Below are 22,705 nucleotides of genomic sequence, written 5' to 3' on the forward strand. Positions count from 1 at the left end.
CTGTGTCCTACGAAAGCCTGGGTCCTGAGATCCAGAGTATGGCGTTTTCTCCTTGGGACCTCTAGGCACCCAGGAACACTGGGAAAGCACCGAGTCCAATGGCACCATCTTCAAGGCTCAGAAAGCCAACTCCTCAAGCTGTGCACAAGAGATTTTGTTGGCTCCTGAAGAAAAACTAAAACAAAAAAAATCCTCCAGCTTGAGGGGAGAGGTAACAGCAGATTCCAAGGCACTTTGGCAGCTCCGTGTTTCCGCCAGCAATGGATACAGAGTGGTGTTTGGAAAGGCTGTAGCCGACCTTTGGTTTGACGGGGGTCGAGGGGCCGTGGGGTGTGTGTGTGAATTTGAGCCATGGTTCCCTGGCAGGGGCGGAGTATTCCTTTCATATGGGCAGGGGACAGCTGGTTTTCTACAATCATCTGCAAAGATCTGTCTCTCCACCTTGAGAGAAGAAGTGAGCCCGCAGGAGCAGACATTCCCAAGCCTAGACTGCAATAGTTTCCCTCACAATCATCTTCCTTTCTGACCAGACGTGCCAGGAGCACCATCCCAGCCCTTCACACTCTCGGTGTTAGGACTGCCTGCCCGGCAGGGTTTGCAGATGGCTCTGGGCGCGCATGGCACCCTCCCCTCTCGGCCTGGTGGGGAAGATGCAGAGGAGGCTGGAGCTTTGGCCTAGCCAGCGCCTTAGCTGCTCTCTGCTTCTCCAGGGGCCACACCTTCCTTCTGGAGCTGGTCAGGCCTTAGCCCTTGGCCAGTTCCCTCAAGGCTGTCTCTTCCAGAACATCCCAGGGGAGCCATGGGGAGTAGTGTGTCATGCAGTGGGGCGCAGCCCTCATGTCTCTGGAGCACTCACCATGCCAGGGCTGACTCTTCTGGGTCCCAAAGTGAGGGAGCACTGCGTGTGTCATGACACAGGGTAGAGGAGACACTGGCACTGTATGCCTGAGAGCAGTCCAGCGTTGTGTCTGCACACCAGTAAGCCGGACTCACATCCTCTGCTAAACCCTAACCAGGAAGACCCCTTCTAGGTAGACTTAACTTCTCAGAGAGCAGGAAGAGCCTGTATGTGGCTTGCTCTGGAAGGCCACGAGCCAGCTGGGGGATTGGCACTGGGGTTACCAGAGCCACATCAGCTCCTGTTGAAGGACCGTGGGCACGAGGAGTCAGTACCATCCCAGGCCACCCCTCCTGCAGTACCAGGCAGCAGGGGAGTCTCTAGCTTCTGGGAGGCACTCTGCTCGTCTTCCCCCTGTTGACATGGGAACACCAGGCTTGTATGGACAAGGGACCTCTCATGCTCTGTGCTGACACCATAGGACTGCTGTAAGGGAACTCTGGCCAGTTGTTCATCAAGCCTACCTCCACTTTGTGTCGTGTGTGTGTGTGTGTGTGTGTGTGTGTGTGTGTGTGTGTGTGTAGGTAAGATCTGCAGCAAGAAAATTCCAGATTTCAGAGTTGAAGACAAGATTTCAAAATCTGGCTTTAAATAAACATGGGATTAAAAAAAAGAGAGAGAGCGTACACGGAGCCTCCAGCAGCCAAAATTAGCAGCAGCCAGCCCTGGGCAGGGAAGCCATCTGTGAGCGCGCGAAAGCAGCAGGAATGTGTCTGGGCGTCTCAGGCCGGTAGGACCAGCTGGGGACGGCGGCGGCGCTGCGGTGGGAAGGACCTGGGGGAGGCGAGCCAGGGCTCGGGGCTGGGCGCCTTTTGACTTCAGGGTCTGGAGAACAATTTCCTCCACCACGACCTGAAAACACCTTTAGACGTGTTCAAGGCAACTTAATTTAAGAGGCAGAGCAATAAGAAAACAAAGGGGCTTTTCGTTTGGGGTGGGGGGCTAAGTGAACAGGAAGCAAGGTTTGGTTTTCATCTTTCCCCAGGGAAGCCAAGTGACGGCTCTGGCCTGTGGGGGGCGCTCTGCAGAACAGGAGGGCTCGGCCAGGCCTGCCTGTGCCTAGGCGGCTGCCGCCGCCGCTGCTGCTGTTACACAGCGGTCTTGCTCTGACGACAGGTTCACTTCTGCTCCGTTTCTTATTCACCCACCTATGGCACAAGCCTGCCACAAGCTGAGTGTGTACAGAAGGCATGGGTGTCATGTTGCCAAGGGCACTCACATGCCAGCACTCTAGGCTTGGTCTGGTGTAGGCTTGGACTGCAGGCCCCTCCGACCCACCTTGGTACCCCTGAGGTGCAGAGGGCGCCACTGCAGCCTGTCACCTGCCCGAGTTATTTAAGTCTGCATTGTCAGTTAATGTATTCTAATAGGCAAGTGGGTGACCGAGCTGGCAGACGCAGTTTGACGCTCAAGTGTAACAAGAGAAAAAGCACCCAAGGAAACTTCCAGGCTTGTTTGCGCCCCTGCACTCACCCCCGCGCTACCTCCCACAGGCACCTGGAGTCATGCTGATGTGATGTGCACATTACATAAGGGAATGGCTGCTGGGGAGGCTACCCCCCTACACCAGGGCGACAGGGTAGGATGGGGAGGCCACGGCTGGGGACAGACCTTGGCTAAGAGGACAAAGGCAGGGCCAGGCAACTCTCTGGAAAAGCCCGAAAGACCATGCTCACACCTCCATCCTCCAGGCGGGCGCACCAGGAGAGGGCCCTGTCTGGTCCTCTCCTCCCAGCCACACTGTATGTTTGAGAGGGAACAGGAGATGCCAGAAATGGCCAGGTGTGCAGGGCTGACCAACAGCAGCAGGTAGGGCCCACATGGTGGCTCAGGAGAAACAAGCTCCAAACCACGTTAGGTTAAGAGCAAACCTGAGATGCTCTCGAGGAGGAAGGGGGGAAGCACCCACATCTGGGTTAGCTCAACTGCTCGCTAAACCTCAGTACTAGCAGGCAGCACAGACAAGGCACAGCGCCCAGCACCCTCTGACCTGCAGCCTGGGGCCCCACACAAGGTCTTTTGCTCCACATTTCCTCATTCAGAGCAAGGATGCTCTACATCCTTTTCTTTTTTCTTCTTTGGAGTGGTACCCGGAGTCAAGCCCAGGGCCTCAGACATCCTAAGTCTGCCCCTGAGCCCACCTAGCCCCTGCTGTGAGCTTGTCTTAGTGACACTTTTACTACCACTCAGGAGCCACTGCTCACGCATTAACTAAAGTCCACAGTTCACTTAGCCTTCTCCAGACATTACCTAGTGTCCTCTTTCTGTCCAGCACCCAGTAGGACTCCAGGGGACCCTCAATCTCTCTGCCCTCAGTTGTGATGGGGACACTGGTCAGGGGTCTACTGTGCTGCCCCTGCTGGGCTTGGAGGGGAAACAGAAGAGCGAGAGGGAGCAGTCTGGTCAGGGCATCACCGGTCCGGTCCATAAGCCCAGTGAGTTGTGCACATGGCTCCTCCCAACACTGCTCGGCACCCCATCTCTGCTTCAGGGGCATGGGTGGCTGGGGAACCTGCCCAGGAGCCACGGCAGGGTCTGTCCCGCCCATGCGAGCTGACTGGCTAGTGGAATGGGCTCTCTAAGCCTGGGTCTTCCCCTCATCTGAGCCTTGTCAAGGTCAGGCCTCACCCTGTCCTCCGCGGTGGCAGACTGTGCCTTGACAGCCAGCTGAAACTCAGGTAGCTGCTGGCACCTCAAACAGGCTTCCTGCTGGTGGGAGTGAGATTTCTACCTGGAGCGCTCAGTACATTCTTGCTGATAAGCTTGGAGCCACCAAGCTGGCCAGCCATTAAGACTGTCCTGACGCCTGAAGGCCCCACATACAAGAATGCTTCTGGCTGGGCATGGTGGTGCACGCCTTTAATCCCAGCACCCGAGAGGCAGAGGCAGGTGCATCGCTGTGAGTTCGAGGCCACCCTGGTCTACATAGCGAGTCCAGGACAGCCAAGACTACACAGAGAAACCCTGTCTCAAAAAATCAAAACAAAAAAGAAAAAAAAAAAAAAAAAAAAAAAAAAGAATGCTTCTGCCCTCGGGTCTGGCCTGGGCACTGGCTATGCAGAGAGGAAGCACTCAACACAGGCGAGAAGGGTGTAGAGAGAAAAAAAGGGAAGGCTTTTTTCTTCTCAGAAGTCTGCCTGTGCCTGTCTCTCTCCTACTCTAGAACTTTCTGGTTACCCATTACAAAAGCTTCAATCCAGGAATGAAAACAGAATTCTGATTGGGAGATCCTTCCCTTGGGAGAGAAGAAAAGCTGCCAGGTGGAGGTGGGTGCGGTGGGGGGCCAGGGAGGGCTCTCCCTGAACAGGCACAGGTCTCCCACCATCTCTGGAGACCTTAGACAAACGGCTGCCCTCCTAAGCCAAGCTCAGGAGAGTGTCCGAGGATGGAGGTGAAGGTGGGGTAACAGTCTGCTGGGGGTCACTTCCCAAAGGGGAGCTTCTGCTGAGCACAGACTCCTAATCCGCGAGCCTGCCTTGCCAGGAGGACAGCTTGCTTGAAATGCAAAGGCTGTCATCCTGTAATTAAATCTGAGACCCCCCCCCCTTCCTACATGACGCTGAGATGAAGCCACTTATATAACTAACTAAAAATAAGCTTGTAGAGACATACACACTGGCGCTCCCCACCCCCAGCCCGTCTCCAGAGCTGCCCATCCTGGACCATGACCTGCAGCACTATGGATCGGTGGCTGTTTCTGCCTTGGACCTGGGCTCAGCGTCACACGTGTGGAGGGTGCGCACATGGGTTTATGGCTGGAGGGCTGCAGAGGGAAAGCATATGGACACGGGGCTGTCTCTGTTCCCAGTGACTCTCCCACAGTTGCTCCCATCCACCCTTGGACTACTAGTGAACCCCACTCCCGCCTCAGCACAGTATAAGAACAGGGGTGCAACAGACGGTCTGGGAGGGTGTGTTGGCGGGCGGCCGCCACCCTCGGTGACACTTCTCAATATCCCTCCTGGGAAGGTGCAGGAAGAGCCGATGGCAGTGGTTCCGCCTGGACAATGGTTTCCTCCACCCGACAGACAGAGGTGCGGGCAAGCCCACCCACGGGCCGTGATTTCCCAGCTACCAGGCTGCTGAGCCTTTAGGAAAGTAGGCAGATTCCTCAGCCACCCATGTAAGGAATAGGATGGCATCTGTGACAGGCTTTGGACAAAAAGGAGTCAGGGACATAGTGGCCTCCTACCTCCACTTGGAGCCAGTGTCCTGCGATCCGTAAATACCCGGCTTACCATGTGCCTACCCACTTGGCAACCTGAACTCTGGCCGTTGCTGCCCCCCCTACCATTAAAGGGGTCAGAAAGGCTTCAGGGAACACTGCTGAGGTCTGGACTCCCGCCCAATAGAGAGCTGAAGGAAATCTGTCCTTGGAGACTGGATGTGGACACAGGTCCTGTCTCTCTCCTGTCCCCTGCCCATCCCACAAGGCAGTCCTGTCCGTGCCTGCCATTGGTCACAGTGCACTGAGGAGCTGCAGGCAGGATACAGACATTTCCACTCAAGTGTCCTGACTCCCCTCTTCCCGCTGTGGGCTTCTGTCACAGCTGGCCTGCCTCCTGCCACATGGATAGGCCTGAGGAGTCTGTCACCCGTGTGAGTGTGTTCTTTGCACAGAAACAGGGTGACTGTGGGTAGGCAGGCGCAGCAGAGAGTCTTGGGATGATGCCGAAGGGGGAGTGGCCCAGACCATGGGAACCTTTCTGGAGGAGCCCCTTGCCCCTCTCCCAGAGAGACCTCCTGTTTCGTTGCCAGTCTCCATCTCTCGTTCTCCTCTGTGGCCCTGAACTTCTGGGGGCAAGCACGGAGGGGCTGCCGCTGGCCCTGCACACCAGCTTCCTGCTGGCTTCAGCAAGGGATCGGCGTTTGGCAGTAAGGTTAAGCGCACGTTATACCACACTGGTCTGGATGGATAGGGAGGGGGACAGAGGGGCAGCTGTGACCAGCCAGTTGCATGAGCAGTGTTAGACAGGCCCCGACCTGACAGCCAGCTTCAGCTGGCTTTCTGTCACTTGGAAGAAAACAGATACACAGGGATGTACATTGAAATGACACAGAAAAAAGAGGACACGCCGGCACAGGGGCCAGTGGCTGAAAGAACAGGCAACCAAATCTCTGCTCTGTGCTTCCTCCCACCTCCTTTCCCCTTACACATGTAGCAAAGTGAATCGAGGCTCTTCTGAGTCCCCTGCTAACTGGCCGAGGCCTGACGGCCGCGCAGTGTATCTGTGTCCTCTGGGTTGTTGACGGAGTGGCGTGAGCAGCTGTCCAGGAAGCGGATGCAGGAGTGTTATGTTTAATTAAAAGGAAAACATTCAGCTCTGGTGTTTTACAATGTAAAGCAAATAATCCCTCTATGTTCGTCTAATTTATGTAAACAGTTCTCCAAAGGAATCGTGTTGGAATCCCATGTGCCAACCAGGTCAGTTTCCTCAGCCAAGCCTTTACCCACCACCAGCCACTGGGCAGCCCCAAGCCGCGCTGGGAGGCGCCTCCCCAGGAGCTTTCCACCCTCTCCGGCCCCCCATTCTCTGCCACCTCCACACCCCAGAACACTAGACCCAACTGTCGACTCCCCGACTCCCCCACACCCCCGCACAGCGTCTGCCCACTTCAAGGATCCGCCCGAGAGCCCACCCAGTCCCGACCCAGCCTCCAGCGTTCGGGATCCTCCCTCTAGAATTCAGCACCCTCCTCCTCCGTCTCCACCCACTCCGGCCCGGGGCGTCCTCCCTTCCGGAAGCTCGCCTCGCCGACTCACCTGCAGTAGCGCGGGAGCCACCGGCTCATGTCGCGCACTCCTGCGGGACCACCGAGGGCCGGCAGCCCCGATCGCAGCCTCCCGAGTGCAGCCTCCAGGCGCGCTCGCGCCGGTGCCACCCGCACCGCCCACAACCCGCGCTCTCTCTTCCTGCGCCACCCCGCCCCCGCTTCCCGCCTCCAGCCCGGCTGTCGCTCCAACCCCCTCAGGCAGCTCCGGGGCCTCGGCGCGCGCCGCGCCTCCGCCTCCCGGCGGCCGGCCAATCGCCGCGCGCAGCCGGCCTCCTAGTCCCGCCTCTAGCCCCGCCCTTCGCCCCCGCCTCCGAGACCCACCAATAGGAAGGACGGCGCAGGAGCGGGCCTGGCGGTTGCCTAGCAGCGGCTGGGCTGGGCGGGGGCGGACAGCCGGGGGCGGTGATCCGGGCGTGGCGGGGGCGGGGCCCCGGGGGCGGGGCCGTTACGGGGCGGGACCTCGGGCGGTTATAAAAGCAGCGGCCGCGGGGCGCCGCGCTCTGTGGTCCCGGTCCGCGCGCCTTTTCCTGTTGCTGCAGCTGTCGCCTTCCTCACCGCCGCCGGTGCCCCTTGCTCTGGTCTGTGGTGTAGCCGGGACCCAGGACCATGTCGCTTTCACGCTCGGAGGAGATGCACCGGCTCACGGAAAATGTCTACAAGGTGAGTTTCCAGCGCGGCTCCGAGTGTGCCCCTAGGTCTTCAAGGCCCGAGCAGGGCACCGGCTCCGGGACTGCGGGTGGGGTGGACCGATCTCCGGTTGGTCACAGGTGGCCGCGCCGGCCCAGGGTCCTCACGCCCGCCGCGGCCCGCGCGGTCCCCGAGCACGAGTGGACGCCTCCACCCCGACGGCGCTGCTCAGCCCCCGCGCGCTCCCTCAGCACGCCTGCCTGCCCCAGCGTCCGGAGGGACCGAGCAGTGCGGGGCCTGGGCTGCTCTGCGACCCGGTCTGGTCCACCGCACCCCAGAGTGAGGGGACCGCCGGGGAGCGGGGGCGGCGTGGATTGTTGCAGGCTGCCGCGGTCGGTCGCCCTGCGCTTGTTTGGCGCGGTGGCACCGTGGGGCTCCTCTAGGCGCTGTTATGCCAGTCTCTGGGCACTTTCTCCTCAACGGGCTTTTCCCTTTCCACAACTCCTTTACGGATGTTTAATGGACGTGGCCCAAAGTGGGAGGTCGAGCGCGGACAGGTTGGATGGGTGGACAGATAATCCATCATCTTATGTAACCGCAGAGGGAGAAGACTAATTGTGTAGGAGGCTGACGCGCCTGCTTTTGCTTCTGATATGTGTTAAAGAGTCGCATTTACATCCTCATCTGTGAAATGACAGTTTCTCAAGGAAGAACTGCAGAGCCTTTCCCAACCCTCCCCCGTCCCCGCTCCCGCAAGCCCCCTGTTGTCATGTCTATGCCTTGGGTACAGATGGACCAGCCATTTCCCATTTCTTCAGCATGGGTTCGCACAGTCCTGGCCCCTTACCCCCCAACAGCACAGCCTGGGGCTCCCTGATGGCACCAGGCCCACTGCAGTTGCCAGTGACATTTTTCTTTTTTTGTTTTTTCTTTTTTCTTTTTTCTTTTTTTTTCTTTTTCTTTTTTTTCTTTTTTTTTTTTTTTCCTTTTTTCTTTTTCCCCTTGAGAGAGAAATCCCTGCCCTGACCGGTCCATGGCAGCCCTCTTACAAAGCTATGCTTTATTTCAAAACTGTGTCTGAAGGGTAAGTGAAAGGCTTGCAATTAGAGTCGCTGCTTTTTTACATGGAGTTGCCTGTTCATGGTTCAGTGGGATTGCGCTCTGCTCTAGAGCAACAGTTCCTGGTTGTATGACCAACCATGGCTGCCTCTTTGCAGGCAGTGGCCTGTGAAGCCCTCCTAGCTGTCAGGCTCATTCCAATGCCAGCAGCAGACGGAAGCTTCTGGGGTGGCCCCTTAGGAGTCCAGGGGGCAGATTATACCGTAATTCATCATTTAATAAAGACTTTAAAGTTGTGGTTCCATGTGTCGAGGAACCCTGAAGGTGGGTGGCGGGGCCGAAGGAGCTCCGAAATCGTGTCCAGGCTGCTGGCACACAGGATTCCGAGCAGCCTTTGGGTTTTTACAGTCAGTGTCCGTACACCTCTTTTGTTGCTCTGTGGGAGCACATGCTGTTGGGGTGGGGGCGGGTTATTAAATTATTAGTCATTAGTTCCATTACAGTTTGCTCTGAACTGCAGGGAGTGGGAGAGAAGCACCGGTCACAGTCTTCCCCTGTTTTTTGTTGTTTGTTGTTGTTGTTTTGTTTTTTTTGTGCCGCTTCTTCATTAAAACCATTAAACAGGAACTTCCAAGGTGAGAATTGTGTGGCTTGTGAGGAGCAGCAGCTTGGCTCTGGAGAATCCCGTGGTTCTCCCTAATAAACCTCCTGCCTGGGCAGCCAGCCTGCGCTTACAGCTCCAGGCTTCACCACATGCCGCTGTGATTTATCCAGATGTCCGTCGTCCCCCCCCCCCCCCCCCCCGAGTCGGGGCTGTTGCAGCGGCAGAAAAGCTGCCCGGATCGCAGTGCTTGGGGACATCCACAGTGGTTGCAGGCTGCAGGCTGCGGTCTCACAGTGGAGTGAGTCACTGTGGGTCCTTTGCTGTTTGGGGCAGTGGTTGGTGCGGTGATGAGAGCTTCCTCAGCTTTTGAGGTGAGGTGCGAGGCACAAGGGCTTTCTTGCAGTGTAGGCAGGTGGCTCTGGGACCCTCTGGGGGCCCAGCCTCTGAGCCTGACTCCTGTGCTCAGTTCTCTGTTTGTCACTGAGGAGTCAACGGTGTGTGGCAGCACTAGTAAAGGTTGTGCAGCTTTGGCATGTGGGCCAGGGAGCTAGGCAGCCCACACAGAGGCACAGCCACCAGTGTGCAACTCTAGGCCGGTCCAGCCAGTCTGCCATGCTGTCTTCTCCTGGGACATGTGGTGGCTGACTCCCTATTCTAGGGGTTAGGGTTAGGCTGGTCAGTGCTGGCACTACCTCTTGGGAAGGCCAGGCTGTGGCTCTGTTCAGTGTCACCGGCCATGCGGGCTCCGCTGTTTGCTTTGGCCCTTGCATCTCTTCAGCTGCAGTTCTGAGTGGTATTTGCCTTGGCAAAGAAGGGTGCTTGTCCTTGGCCCTGCTGATTAAGAATTCAAGAATAAAATGTACAGTTTTGATTTTCCTCCTGGAAGAATGCAGACTTTGACCTCTTTCCTGGTGGCTCAGTTCCCTTGGGAGCTGTGTCCTCGGGGAATTTCATGAAAGATGAAGGGAAGAAAAACAGGACAGTTTCGTGACGTTCACCGGGAGCTTATCCACAGGCCTTTGGGCCCTGCAGAGGCGGGGAGCCTTAGGCAAGGAAAGCTCCTCCCTCCGTGCACAGGCAACAGAAACTGGAGTCTGACTTGGCTGGTGTTCACTCTAGGTAGCACCTGGATTGGGCATGAATTACTGGGGGCGGGGCCTACTGCCCAGGTGAAAGAGTGTATTTTTAGAATGAAGTCAGCCCAAAGCCTCAGAGCCCTACTGGGTCCTTCTGGGTGTACAGAAGTGACTTCAGTAGCTTGATGAGACCCTGGTGGGATGAGACAAGAGGGTCAGATTATCTGGTTTATTGTTGTTTTCAAGACAGGATCTCACTGCATAGCCCTGGCTGTTGTGGAACTCATTATGTAGATCAGGCTGGCCTCAAACTCACAGAGATCTGCCTGCCTCTGCCTCCTTAGTGCTGGGATTAAATGTCTGGGTTTTTTTTTTTTTTTCCAAATTTTTATTTGTATGCTTGTGTGTGTGCATGTGTGTGTGTGCATGTATGTGTGTGCATGTTCCACAGCTGTGTGTGTGTGTGTGTATGTGTGTGTTTGTGTGTGTGTGCCACAGCTCCCGCATGGCGGTTAGACGACAACTTGTGAAAGTATGTTCTCTCTTACCTACTAAGTGGGTCCTAGGTTGAACACCAGCTGTCAGCTTAGTGGCAAGCTCCCTCACCTCGTGAGCCTTCTCAACAGCCAAAGGAGGCTTTGTTGTTTTATTGTTGACTTTCTGAGACAGTTTCAGGTAGGCTAGGCTTACTTCGATCTCATTGTGTAGCTGAAGATGATCTTGAACTCCTGATGCTCCTGCCTCAACCTTCCAAGTACTAGAATTAGTAGGCACATACCTCTATGCCTAGTGGTTTCTCAAGATTATAGTCCACAGAAGCCCTGGCCCTCTGGGTGCCACCCTTGAGGGTGGCAATCACTTCTTCAGGAACAGCACTGTCACTCTCTCTTGATATGCAGCCTGGTAGAAGCAGTTCGTGGTGTTGTAGGGCCTTGGGGCAGCATAGTTGGGACTGTTCCCAGCGGCTACCTGGTCATCTTCCTCACACCGTGGCTATTGGCCATGCTGTAGCCATGCAATGAAGGTGGCAGGTACCAAAAGTCTCCTGGATCAGTTGAGCTGAACGTCTGTACTACGATCTGGAAGGGAGGAGCCCACCACTCTTCCTCTCACTCCTTTAGAAGGGTGCTAGGGAAGCTGTGGGAGCACGGGGCCATAACCTCTCTGCTCAGACCAAAGTGGTACTTGTCCCTTGTTTTAAGAAGGGCAGGCTGGGATTCAGCGGTGAGGCGGGGCTTCTCACAGGGACTAATTGGCAGAGCGTGCCTGCTGCTGCCAGGAGAGAGGCCACAGTGCTGTGTTCCTTTCTGTGCGCACGTGTGTGTCCTCCGTTTTCATTATTGGTGCTCCTGGGGCAGGCCTATCATGGGGAGGCTGTGTCTGCTCTCATGGCGTGGACTGTCTGTGCCTGTCTTTTGAGCACTTCCTTCAGGTGTTACCTGCCCTTGTCCACCACCAACATCTTAGGGAGGGAAGTTCAGATCTTGTCTCCTTTGTAGAGCAGCCAGGGTAACAAAAGGCAGCTTGTTTGTCATGCTGACCTCTGAGTTGACCAGCTCTGCAGCCCATGTCCCCAGGCCATGGCCTGTAGGTCATCATAAGTCTGCTGGCTTATGAAGTGCCTAGTGCTTAGTGCATTGTTGCACGCAGTGTTTGCTAGAGGGGGTGAGCACGATGTTCCAGGGGCACCTGGGGCTCTAGGGCGCTGTCGTCTTTGTGCCCGGGCCATTTTGGAAGAGTGCTTGCCTTCGCCTGCTGTGTGGTGGATCTTCCCTGAAGTGTAAATCTTTACTGGGGACACTGGCTTACGGCACACACTGACTGACTAAGCCGGCCCTGAGGACACAGTGAAGGAAGGTGGTGCTACTCCCAGTGTTCCGTCAGTAGGAGAGTGCTGGATGCATGCTGCCGGAAGCTGCGGCCTCGTTGCTCTTGTGTCCTAGGCTTGTAGCTTCCGGAGCGCAGCCCCTGAGGTCTGCAGTCTACCCTTGGTTTGGCATAGGCGACAGGATCTTGCAGGGGAGGGTCCAGCTCCTTAATAGAAACTAGATAGAGGAGGCAAGCCACAGGACGACCAAGGTGCGCGCTGAGTGACTGTGAGCCCTACTCAGGACAGCTAGGTGTCACCTCAGGGGCAGGGGGAGGTGTCTTTGCTTAGCCCCTCGTGGTCCCTTCAGTATCCTGGTCTAGCGTTGCCTGTGGCTGTCATTGTGCAGACACCTGGACAGCTGATTGCTACTGGTGCCTGGGCTTGCTCTCTCTATCCTGGTGCTCCCAGCCAGGGCCTTCCATCCTGGACCTAGGGCTCTGCTAAGGCCGCAAGGTAGAGAAGCTGCACTCCCCTGAAAGGCCCGTGCTCGGGCCAACTGGGCGACTGTCAGCTTACCCCATTAAGCCCAGTGTTACACTGTGCTAATGTTGTGATCCCTGCCTGTGCCTGGAATAATTACTGATGGGCGTGGACCACACTGGCACCTTCCTTCAACCCCCTGCCACCCCCTGCTCTGAGTCATCTCCAGCCTAATGGTGCCAGTACAGCTGCATGATGACTCGAGGAGCCTCAACCTCCAGAGGTCGAGGGGCGCAGCTGCATCCCTGAACTGTATACTGGGAAGCTTCAGACTACAGGTCCAGGGGAAGCCTGTCCTGGCCAGTCTGAACTGCTCCTCAGACTCCTTCCTGCATGTACCATGCCGCTCCCTGCGACCAGGGTGGCGTATCCCCCTGATATGTCCCAGTGGCCTGGGACAGTGGCCAGGCTCTGATGGGGACCCAGCAGCAGTGGCGGCTGAGTGGGTCTCATCTCTAGGCTGGGGAGAGGTGATGTTGGAATTGCCATCTGCCCACACAGGGCCTGCTCTTCAGCCCTTGGCCTGAGGAACATTGGCCCAGCATGTGCTGTTTCCCTGGAGGCGATGACCCAGGTGTGTGGCTGGCAAATCAGGTCAAAATGTTAGCAGCAAGAGATTTGTCCTGCTGGGTCCTGGAGTCCCTTAAGCTTGGTCCCTTGCCCGGTGAGATTAGAAAGCAGGGGTGGGAAGAGTGGCCAGGGTGGCATAGGGAGGGTGAAAAGGTGGGACATGCACTGATGGTTTTCAAGGAGTCACCTTGAGAACCTAGGGCAGGCCCAGGCTTTGTGTCTGTGTGGGCCTCTTGCAGCTGAGTGGCTGCCAGCATTGACAGGAACCCCTTCCCGGCCGGCTGTAGTGCAGTGCAGATCTGACATCCAGCCCCCTGAACTGCTCCCTGCCTCCCAGCCCTGGCCAGGGCCTCCTCTGCCTACTCCAGAGTGAGCGGCCATAAAACAATGTCTGCTCCTTGGACTTGGGCAGCAGCGGAAAGCCTTGCTGGCCCTTTCCCACTTAGCATGAATCCTAGGACAATCCTGGGGTCCATGGACACTGCATGGCCAGTCTCCATGTCCTACCTCAAGGTGAAAGCTCTGAGTCCTGTTTCCTCTGGTGGAAGAGGAACACCTTCTGGTCTAGGTGCAGGAGACCCCAGGAGGGAGTGAGAGGAAGCGTCTTCCAGCTTGGGGTTATAATTTCATACTTGCTGCAGTAGTGTGTGCATGTGCATGTCTCTGTGGTGTGTGTGTGTGTGTGTGTGTGTGTGTGTGAGAGAGAGAGAGAGAGAGAGAGAGAGAGAGAGAGAGAGAGAGAGAATGCATGCATGAACGTGTGTTTTGAGACAGGGTCTCGCTATATGTAGTTTTGGTTGGCCTAGAACTCTGTGTGTGGAGTTGGAAGTCATGGAGACCCGCCTGTCTGCCTCCCCAGCATGGGCCGCCATATTGGACTGCAGCTGTTCTGTTAGGATCACTCAGGGGCTGAGTGGTAGAGCATTTTCCTAGCATGTTCACGACTCCCACAGTGCTGGGGAGTGGGGTGGGGAGCTGTGACATAGTGGCGCATGCCTACCGTCTGAGCTTTTGGGGAACTGAGGCATAATTCCCTTGAGTTTCAGACCATTCTGGCCTACACAGTGAGTCCCAAGTCAGGCAATCTACAGGGGGAAGCCTGTCTCAAAAAACAAGATGGAGTGTGAATATTAACTCTCTCTCTCTCTCTCTCTCTCTCTCTCTCTCTCTCTCTCTCTCTCTCTCTCTTCCTGAGACAGGGTCTCTCTGTGTAGCCTTGGCTGTCCTGAAATCTCTTTATAGACCAGGCTGGCCTCGAACTCACAGTGACTCTCTTGCCTCTGCCTCCCTGAGTGCTGGGAATAAAGGCGTGCGCCACCGTGCCCGGCTCTAGATTTTTCTTTTCAACCTTAGGATTTCTCTAATGTTTTGCACGTGCTATTGCAGGGCTGTGTAGGATAAACGAGTCATACAAGTTCATTGTTAGCTGATCAAACCCCGGTCACGTCCATCACTAGTCTACCTTTATCACAAGACTGATCAAACCCCGGTCACGTCCATCACTAATCTACCTTTATCACAAGACTGATCAAACCCCGGTCCTGTCCATCACTAGTCTACCTTTATCACAAGACTGATCAAACCCCGGTCACGTCCATCACTAGTCTACCTTTATCACAAGACTGATCAAACCCCGGTCACGTCCATCACTAGTCTACCTTTATCACAAGACTGATCAAACCCCGGTCACGTCCATCACTAGTCTACCTTTATCACAAGACTGATCAAACCCCGGTCACGTCCATCACTAGTCTACCTTTATCACAAGACTGATCAAACCCCGGTCACGTCCATCACTAGTCTACCTTTATCACAAGACTGATCAAATCCCGGTCACGTCCATCACTAGTCTGCCTTTATCACAAGACTGATCAAACCCCGGTCACGTCCATCACTAGTCTACCTTTATCACAAGACTGATCAAATCCCGGTCACGTCCATCACTAGTCTACCTTTATCACAAGACTGATCAAATCCCGGTCACGTCCATCACTAGTCTACCTTTATCACAAGACTGATCAAATCCCGGTCACGTCCATCACTAGTCTACCTTTATCACAAGACTGATCAAACCCCGGTCATGTCCATCACTAGTCTACCTTTATCACAAGACTGATCAAACCCCGGTCATGTCCATCACTAGTCTACCTTTATCACAAGACTGATCAAACCCCGGTCACGTCCATCACTAGTCTACCTTTATCACAAGACTGATCAAATCCCGGTCATGTCCATCACTAGTCTACCTTTATCACAAGACTGATCAAATCCCGGTCACGTCCATCACTAGTCTACCTTTATCACAAGACTGATCAAATCCCGGTCATGTCATCACTAGTCTACCTTTATCACAAGACTGATCAAACCCCGGTAATGTCCATCACTAGTCTACCTTTATCACAAGACTGATCAAACCCCGGTCATGTCCATCACTAGTCTACCTTTATCACAAGACTGATCAAACCCCGGTCATGTCCATCACTAGTCTACCTTTATCACAAGACTGATCAAACCCCGGTCACGTCCATCACTAGTCTACCTTTATCACAAGACTGATCAAACCCCGGTCACGTCCATCACTAGTCTACCTTTATCACAAGACTGATCAAACCCGGTCATGTCCATCACTAGTCTACCTTTATCACAAGACTGATCAAACCCCGGTCACGTCCATCACTAGTCTACCTTTATCACAAGACTGATCAAACCCCGGTCACGTCCATCACTAGTCTACCTTTATCACAAGACTGATCAAACCCCGGTCACGTCCATCACTAGTCTACCTTTATCACAAGACTGATCAAACCCCCGGTCATGTCCATCACTAGTCTACCTTTTATCACAAGACTGATCAAATCCGGTCACGTCCATCACTAGTCTACCTTTATCAACAAGACTGATCAAATCCCGGTCACGTCCATCACTAGTCTACCTTTATCACAGACTGATCAAATCCCGGTCACGTCCATCACTAGTCTGCCTTTATCACAGACTGATCAAACCCGGTCACGTCCATCACTAGTCTAACCTTTATCAACAAGACTGATCAAACCCCGTCACGTCCATCACTAGTCTACCTTTATCACAAGACTGATCAACCCCGGTCACGTCCATCACTAGTCTACCTTTATCACAAGACTGATCAAACCCCGGTCACGTCCATCACTAGTCTACCTTTATCACAAGACTGATCAAATCCCGGTCACGTCATCACTAGTCCACCTTTATTCACAAGACTGGATCAAACCCGGTCTTCCTCACTAGTCACCTTTATCACAAGACTGATCAAACCCCGGTCACGTCCATCACTAGTCTACCTTTATCACAAGACTGATCAAACCCCGGTCACGTCCATCACTAGTCTACCTTTATCACAAGACTGATCAAACCCCGGTCACGTCCATCACTAGTACCTTTATCACAAGACTGATCAAACCCCGGTCACGTCCATCACTAGTCTACCTTTATCACAAGACTGATCAAACCCCGGTCACGTCCATCACTAGTCTACCTTTATCACAAGACTGATCAAACCCCGGTCATGTCCATCACTAGTCACCTTTATCACAAGACTGATCAAATCCCGGTCACGTCCATCACTAGTCTACCTTTATCACAAGACTGATCAAATCCCGGTCATGTCCATCACTAGTCTACCTTTATCACAAGACTGATCAAACCCCGGTCACGTCCATCACTAGTCTACCTTTATCACAAGACTGATCAAATCCCGGTCACGTCCATCACTAGTCTACCTTTATCACAAGACTGATCAAACCCCGGTCACGTCCATCACTAGTCTACCTTTATCACAAGACTGATCAAACCCCGGTCATGTCCATCACTAGTCTACCTTTATCACAAGACTGATCAAACCCCGGTCACGTCCATCACTAGTCTACCTTTATCACAAGACTGATCAAACCCCGGTCACGTCCATCACTAGTCTACCTTTATCACAAGACTGATCAAACCCCGGTCACGTCCATCACTAGTCTACCTTTATCACCAAGACTGATCAAACCCCGGTCACGTCCATCACTAGTCTACCTTATCACAAGACTGATCAAACCCCGGTCACGTCCATCACTAGTCTACCTTTATCACAAGACTGATCAAAACCCCGGTCACGTCCATCACTAGTCTACCTTTATCACAAGACTGATCAAACCCCGGTCACGTCCATCACTAGTCTACCTTTATCACAAGACTGATCAAACCCCGGTCATGTCCATCACTAGTCTAACCTTTATCACAAGACTGATCAAATCCCGGTCACGTCCATCACTAGTCTACCTTTATCACAAGACTGATCAAATCCCGGTCACGTCCATCACTAGTCTACCTTTATCACAAGACTGATCAAATCCCGGTCACGTCCATCACTAGTCTGCCTTTATCACAAGACTGATCAAACCCCGGTCACGTCCATCACTAGTCTACCTTTATCACAAGACTGATCAAACCCCGGTCACGTCCATCACTAGTCTACCTTTATCACAAGACTGATCAAACCCCGGTCACGTCCATCACTAGTCTACCTTTATCACAAGACTGATCAAACCCCGGTCACGTCCATCACTAGTCTACCTTTATCACAAGACTGATCAAATCCCGGTCACGTCCATCACTAGTCCACCTTTATCACAAGACTGATCAAACCCCGGTCCTGTCCATCACTAGTCCACCTTTATCACAAGACTGATCAAACCCCGGTCACGTCCATCACTAGTCTACCTTTATCACAAGACTGATCAAACCCCGGTCACGTCCATCACTAGTCTACCTTTATCACAAGACTGATCAAACCCCGGTCATGTCCATCACTAGTCCACCTTTATCACAAGACTGATCAAACCCCGGTCCTGTCCATCACTAGTCTACCTTTATCACAAGACTGATCAAATCCCGGTCATGTCCATCACTAGTCTACCTTTATCACAAGACTGATCAAATCCTGGTCATGTCCATCACTAGTCTACCTTTATCACAAGACTGATCAAACCCCGGTCATGTCCATCACTAGTCTACCTTTATCACAAGAATGTGCATCTTAGGTGCAGCAGATAGACACGATTCTATAGAAAGATAAGGTAGGACAGTCAGATAAGGTCTTCAAAACCCTCAGAGACTTGCAGAATATGGCATTTAAAGATGCTTTTATTATTTTAAAGATTCACTGACAATGAGACAGGTTAACTCCTGGCAACACCCAGCCTACATCAATGAGGATGATGAGCATCAAAGAACCTCCTTATGGAGATGGCTTCAAATGTGGCAAACAAGCCACTGGGCAAAATGTCCTCATTTCTACCACAGACAGAATTCTGTCTGAAAAAAGGGCAAGCTTGGATGCAGGCAGAGTCGACGGCCAGACTCTGCCAAGACAGGGTAAGCAAGTCCTCAATAGTTCCTGCCTCTCAAATATGTCTGTCAGATATATTGGGCCAGAAGGCTGAAGAAGATGCTCCAACATTATAGAGAGATTTGGGTGACTATTCAGGTAGCAAACTGTCTCTCATCTTCTCAATTGGAAGCTACTAACCTGCACTCCCGGCATACTCAGGTAACCAAGTTTATTCCTTCTCAAGACTCTGATGGAGTTGAAGACCAGGTAGCTTAGTTTTACAAGGAAGCTTAGTTGTTTAGGGGTTAAGATGTTTTTAGGTCTAGATAGATGTTTTAAGTTGATAATAAGATGTGATAAAGATTGATTTACATTCAGCATTTTAGATGCACCAAGATAGGAAAGATGTTTTCTTCAAAGCTGTCAAATACAAACAGCCAAAACACTAAGAATGTAACATTTATATAATTCCTGATTGTGTCATGGTTCTTCTTGCTATAGGTAATCTATTGTATATATGTGTAATAATATAAATGTATATGTAAAAATGCTTAATTAATTAAAAAACAAACGAACCTTAGGATTTCTCCAAAATGTACATGCATTTGAAATCACATATTTCTGAGCTGCATTTAGCTCAGGGATGTCAGCTTCCAAGCTACCTGTGCTAGCATTTTTGGTTGCTGGCGTTTTGTGGTTTCCAGGCAGCAGCCAAGCCGCTTCATCCTCCTCATGGTCTTGTAGACTGAGTACACAGTCCTGGCAGGGCAAAGTCACCAAAGGAGGTTGTGCAGATAGAAGGGAGCTGGAGGCAGAGGTGCCTGACATGGACCAAACCTGGGTCCCTCTGCACACTGTACCCCTCTCCATCTTTTACAGAGGCTTGTGGAGCCTGCCTCTACCCGGAGTGACCAACCCAGGTAGCTGAGACTGCTGTCCATCCTCACCTCTGCTAGACCCATCCTGTCCTGCGACTGGGAGTCTTGGGCCTTGGTTATGAGGGGAGTAGGGTAGAGAGGTGTTGTGGTCAGACCAGTAGCCTGAGTCCCAGCCCTGCTTCAGGAGAGGGACGGCCGGGTGCTTAGGGCTGGACCACTGTGCCAGCACTCAGCCCTGTGGCTCCACGTTGTGAGAGGCAGATGTCAGCATAAGGGCCTCAGCTTTGCAGTCTGGTCCCTTCTTGCTGTTCACCAAGGCACAGCTCTGCAGGTCCCGCGTGCGTGCCTGCTCTGTGAGGGAGCATCAGTGGGGTGCAGTAGCACATTGGCATCATTAGCTGGTAGGAAACTGGGCAGTGCTTCGGACCAGGCTTGACTTGAGTGCTGGTATTTCAGGCTCCTGTGCCACCACGTTCTTATCACTGGTCGCCAGAGCCATTATCCCACAGGACAGAAGGTTTTTTTAGAGGACTGTTAGTGCTGCAGGGAGGGGTGTCCAGCCAATACCTTGGCGCCAAGGGTCCTGCATTGCTGTCTGTGCCAGTATCTATTGAGCCAGCACCTGAGGTCCTAGGAAAGAGAGATAGTTCCAGAGCATTCCAAGGCTGCCTCCAAACTTACATATTACTAGTGTGTCTTCCACCAGTGGGCCTAGCCCTGGTCCTCAGCCAGCATACTCATGGGAGAGATGGCCCAGCGAGGGCTTTCCATGTTCTCAGGCGTGAGCAGTGGTCAGGTCTCTTCTGTAACCTGCAGTAATGGGAAGACCGAGCACTAGCCCTGCCGTGCTGGATGTGTGAGCAACCCAGCTCTGGTCAGCTCAGGACTGAAGTGCACTACTACAAACTGATGGCGTAGGCAAGACACGGGTCCTCAAACAGACCTAGGAGATGAGGGTGGGGCAAGCAGTTTCTCCTAAGACCTTTCCTTGGCAGGCAGATGGACCTGGCCCCCTCATATCCTCACATGACCATCCTTCTGTGTATGTGTGTCGTGGTCTCTTTCTACAGACTGGGTTAGAGCCCTCGCCAGTGACTGTTTAACCTTCCTGACCTTTAAAGACGCTCAGATGCAAACAACGGGGCCTAGAGGACAGGCCTAGCACATTGCTGCCGTGGCGTCATCTGCCCCACAGTTGGAGGGAGTGTCATCCTTGGGTCTGTCTGTCTCTATCATGGTGACCTCTCTTTCTAGGCTAATTGTATTTCTTGTTCCTTCCAATTTAAGCAAATTACAGCCCTCAGCTTATGTCAGTGGATCCCCAGGGCGCCATGTATAATGTGAAATTAGTATTCAACACCCAGTCAAGAGTCTGGATCCAGGAACCAGGCTTGGTGGCGCACGCCTTTAATCCTAATGCTTGGGAGGCTGAGGCAGGCGGATCTCTGTGAGTTCAAGGCCAGCCTGGTCTACGAAGAGAGTCCAGGACAGCCAGAGCTGTTACACAGAGAGTCCCCCCCAACAATAACAAAACAAACAAACAAACCAAAACCAAACCAAAGAGTTTGGCCCCAGCCTAACAGTTTGAATGTGGCTCTTTCTGCTCTGGCCACCCGTCTACCCAATGATAGGATCTGTGACCCAAACCAGGTAGCAGTCGTGGGCGCTGTCTGTTGGGAAGTTGTGCTTTTGTGGAGGTTTGGATGAGCAGAATGCTCCTGTCGCAGGCAGGAAAGATGTGTTTAAGCTGTTTGGTTTCATGTCCAGGCTGCTGGAAAGACGGTTGTTGACCAGCCCCTGTGGGGTGGCTGCCACACACAGCAGATGGTACAGACCTGGCTTCTGGATTTCCTGGGGTCCACTGGCCAAGCCCCTCCAGCACATGCCAACCAAGGATTCCTTTGCATTGGGCCTAGGCTAGGTGCAAGGCCCTGGTGTGGCCTTTGCCTTTGGTGACCTTGTGCAGGAGAGGTCAGTCTTAAGGGTACCCGGAAGCTTTTAGAGACTCCGGAAAGCTGGGAAGGGGTTCAGTTGTCAGAGGTCGCTAAGAGGAGAGTAACTTGGGGGCAGTTGTGCTCATCTCTGTACCTCCAACTCTCAGCAGGAGAGTAAGTTGGACCCTCTGTCCCCTGCGCTCTTAGCTTCTGTGGAGACTCAGCGATCCTTCACAGGTGGACGTGTGAGGCTGCCGGCAGGCTCCGTGTCAGCGGTGTTGCTGCAGTCTCAAGTGGTGGTTCTGGTGCTTCCTGCGCCGGCTGGGGACAGTCAGGGGTGATAGGAAGGGGCCCTTTTTTCTGGCTCTTCCTGATGGGAGGCCACCATGCCTATCACATTCAGGCAGCCTGCCAAAGACACAGAGTCTCTTTCTTAATTTTGGCAGCTTCTCCAGGGGAGCTATCAGATGAGAAACTAGAACCAGCACATTAGGGTAGGGGCGGGGGCTGCCATGCGCAGACTCTGCGGGAGCCCAAGGACTCTTGGAAGGTACTGGGGTCTGTCCATCTCTCCTCTGCCCTTGTGGATATGATAGAGCTTACTGCTCCTTCAGGAGCTGGGAGTCTAGTCCTCTGTTCTGGAACAGTCCATGCTTCTCTTCCTGCTTCTCAGGAAGACACAGATCTCCACAGGCTGCTAAGGAGGCCGTGGCTAAGGGCTGTGTGCAGGAGGATTCTCATTCAGTCTGTTTCTTTGTCTCCAGAGACAAAGAGAACAGAGAGTGGTTTGGCCACAGCCGTGGGCAGGGGCACACTGCAGCTATGAGGTGTGTAGGCTGGTTGCTGGGGCTACCCTGCTCTTGTGGCTGAGACTCCTGTCCCCTTAACTCTTCCTTCCTTACTCCAAAGCCTGATTCCTTCCAGAAACCCAAACTTTTTTTTTTTTTTAATCTAAAATAATGTTTACACATTCCTACCTTTTTTTACTCTAACCAAGCAAGGCACAGCTCAGGCTCAACCCCCTCCAGGCCGCCCTCTGTGCTCACTTAATACCTGGATTGACTTTATTCCCTAGGCACAGGATATCCTAGTCAGGTCTTGCTGGGTGTCCTGCAAGACCACCTGCTCTGGAGCTACAAAGCTGTCTGCTTTTCCCGTGAGTCCTGGCCGCAGGGGTGCAGCCACGTGATGGGGACTGAGCTGGGTGTGGTGGCGCACGCCTTTCATTAGCACTCAGGAGGCAGAGGCAGGGTGATCTCTTTGAGTTCCAGGCCAGCTAGGGCTACGTAATTAGACCTTGTATTTAAAAGAGGAAGGGGTGAGCTGCAAGACACCCTGCTTGCTAGAGTCCTGGCAGAAACACCACAGTCAACTTGACTTGAGCTCTGATAATCTTTGGTGGGTTTCTTGAAGCCCTAGCCCTTTCAGGATGTGTTCCGTAGGATAGTCCCCTGTGAGTTTGCAGGCACCTCAGAACCCTGCGTGGCCCAATAAATCCCAAATGAGCAGGTGAGTAAGTCAAAGAATTCTGAATCTTGATTTTTTTTTTTTCTTTTTTATATTTTTAGAGACAGGATTTCTCTTGTA

At 53.4% G+C, this 22,705-nt stretch overlaps 1 protein-coding gene across 5 annotated transcripts in view; it reads left to right on the top strand.

Annotated features, from left to right (window-relative positions):
- Window positions 1–7,167: 7,167 nt before the first annotated feature.
- The window catches only part of Baiap2 (BAR/IMD domain containing adaptor protein 2), a 70,524-nt gene continuing 54,986 nt past the window's right edge, over window positions 7,168–22,705 (top strand). For all 5 annotated transcript variants that reach the window (XM_051159186.1, XM_051159184.1, XM_051159187.1 and 2 more), the window contains exon 1: window positions 7,168–7,333. In XM_051159186.1, coding sequence (XP_051015143.1) covers window positions 7,280–7,333 — 54 coding nt within the window. In that variant the 5' untranslated portion in view covers window positions 7,168–7,279. The remainder of the gene's footprint in view (window positions 7,334–22,705) is intronic.

Source organism: Acomys russatus, chromosome 16, assembly GCF_903995435.1.
Source record: "Acomys russatus chromosome 16, mAcoRus1.1, whole genome shotgun sequence".
Lineage (NCBI taxonomy): Eukaryota > Metazoa > Chordata > Mammalia > Rodentia > Muridae > Acomys > Acomys russatus.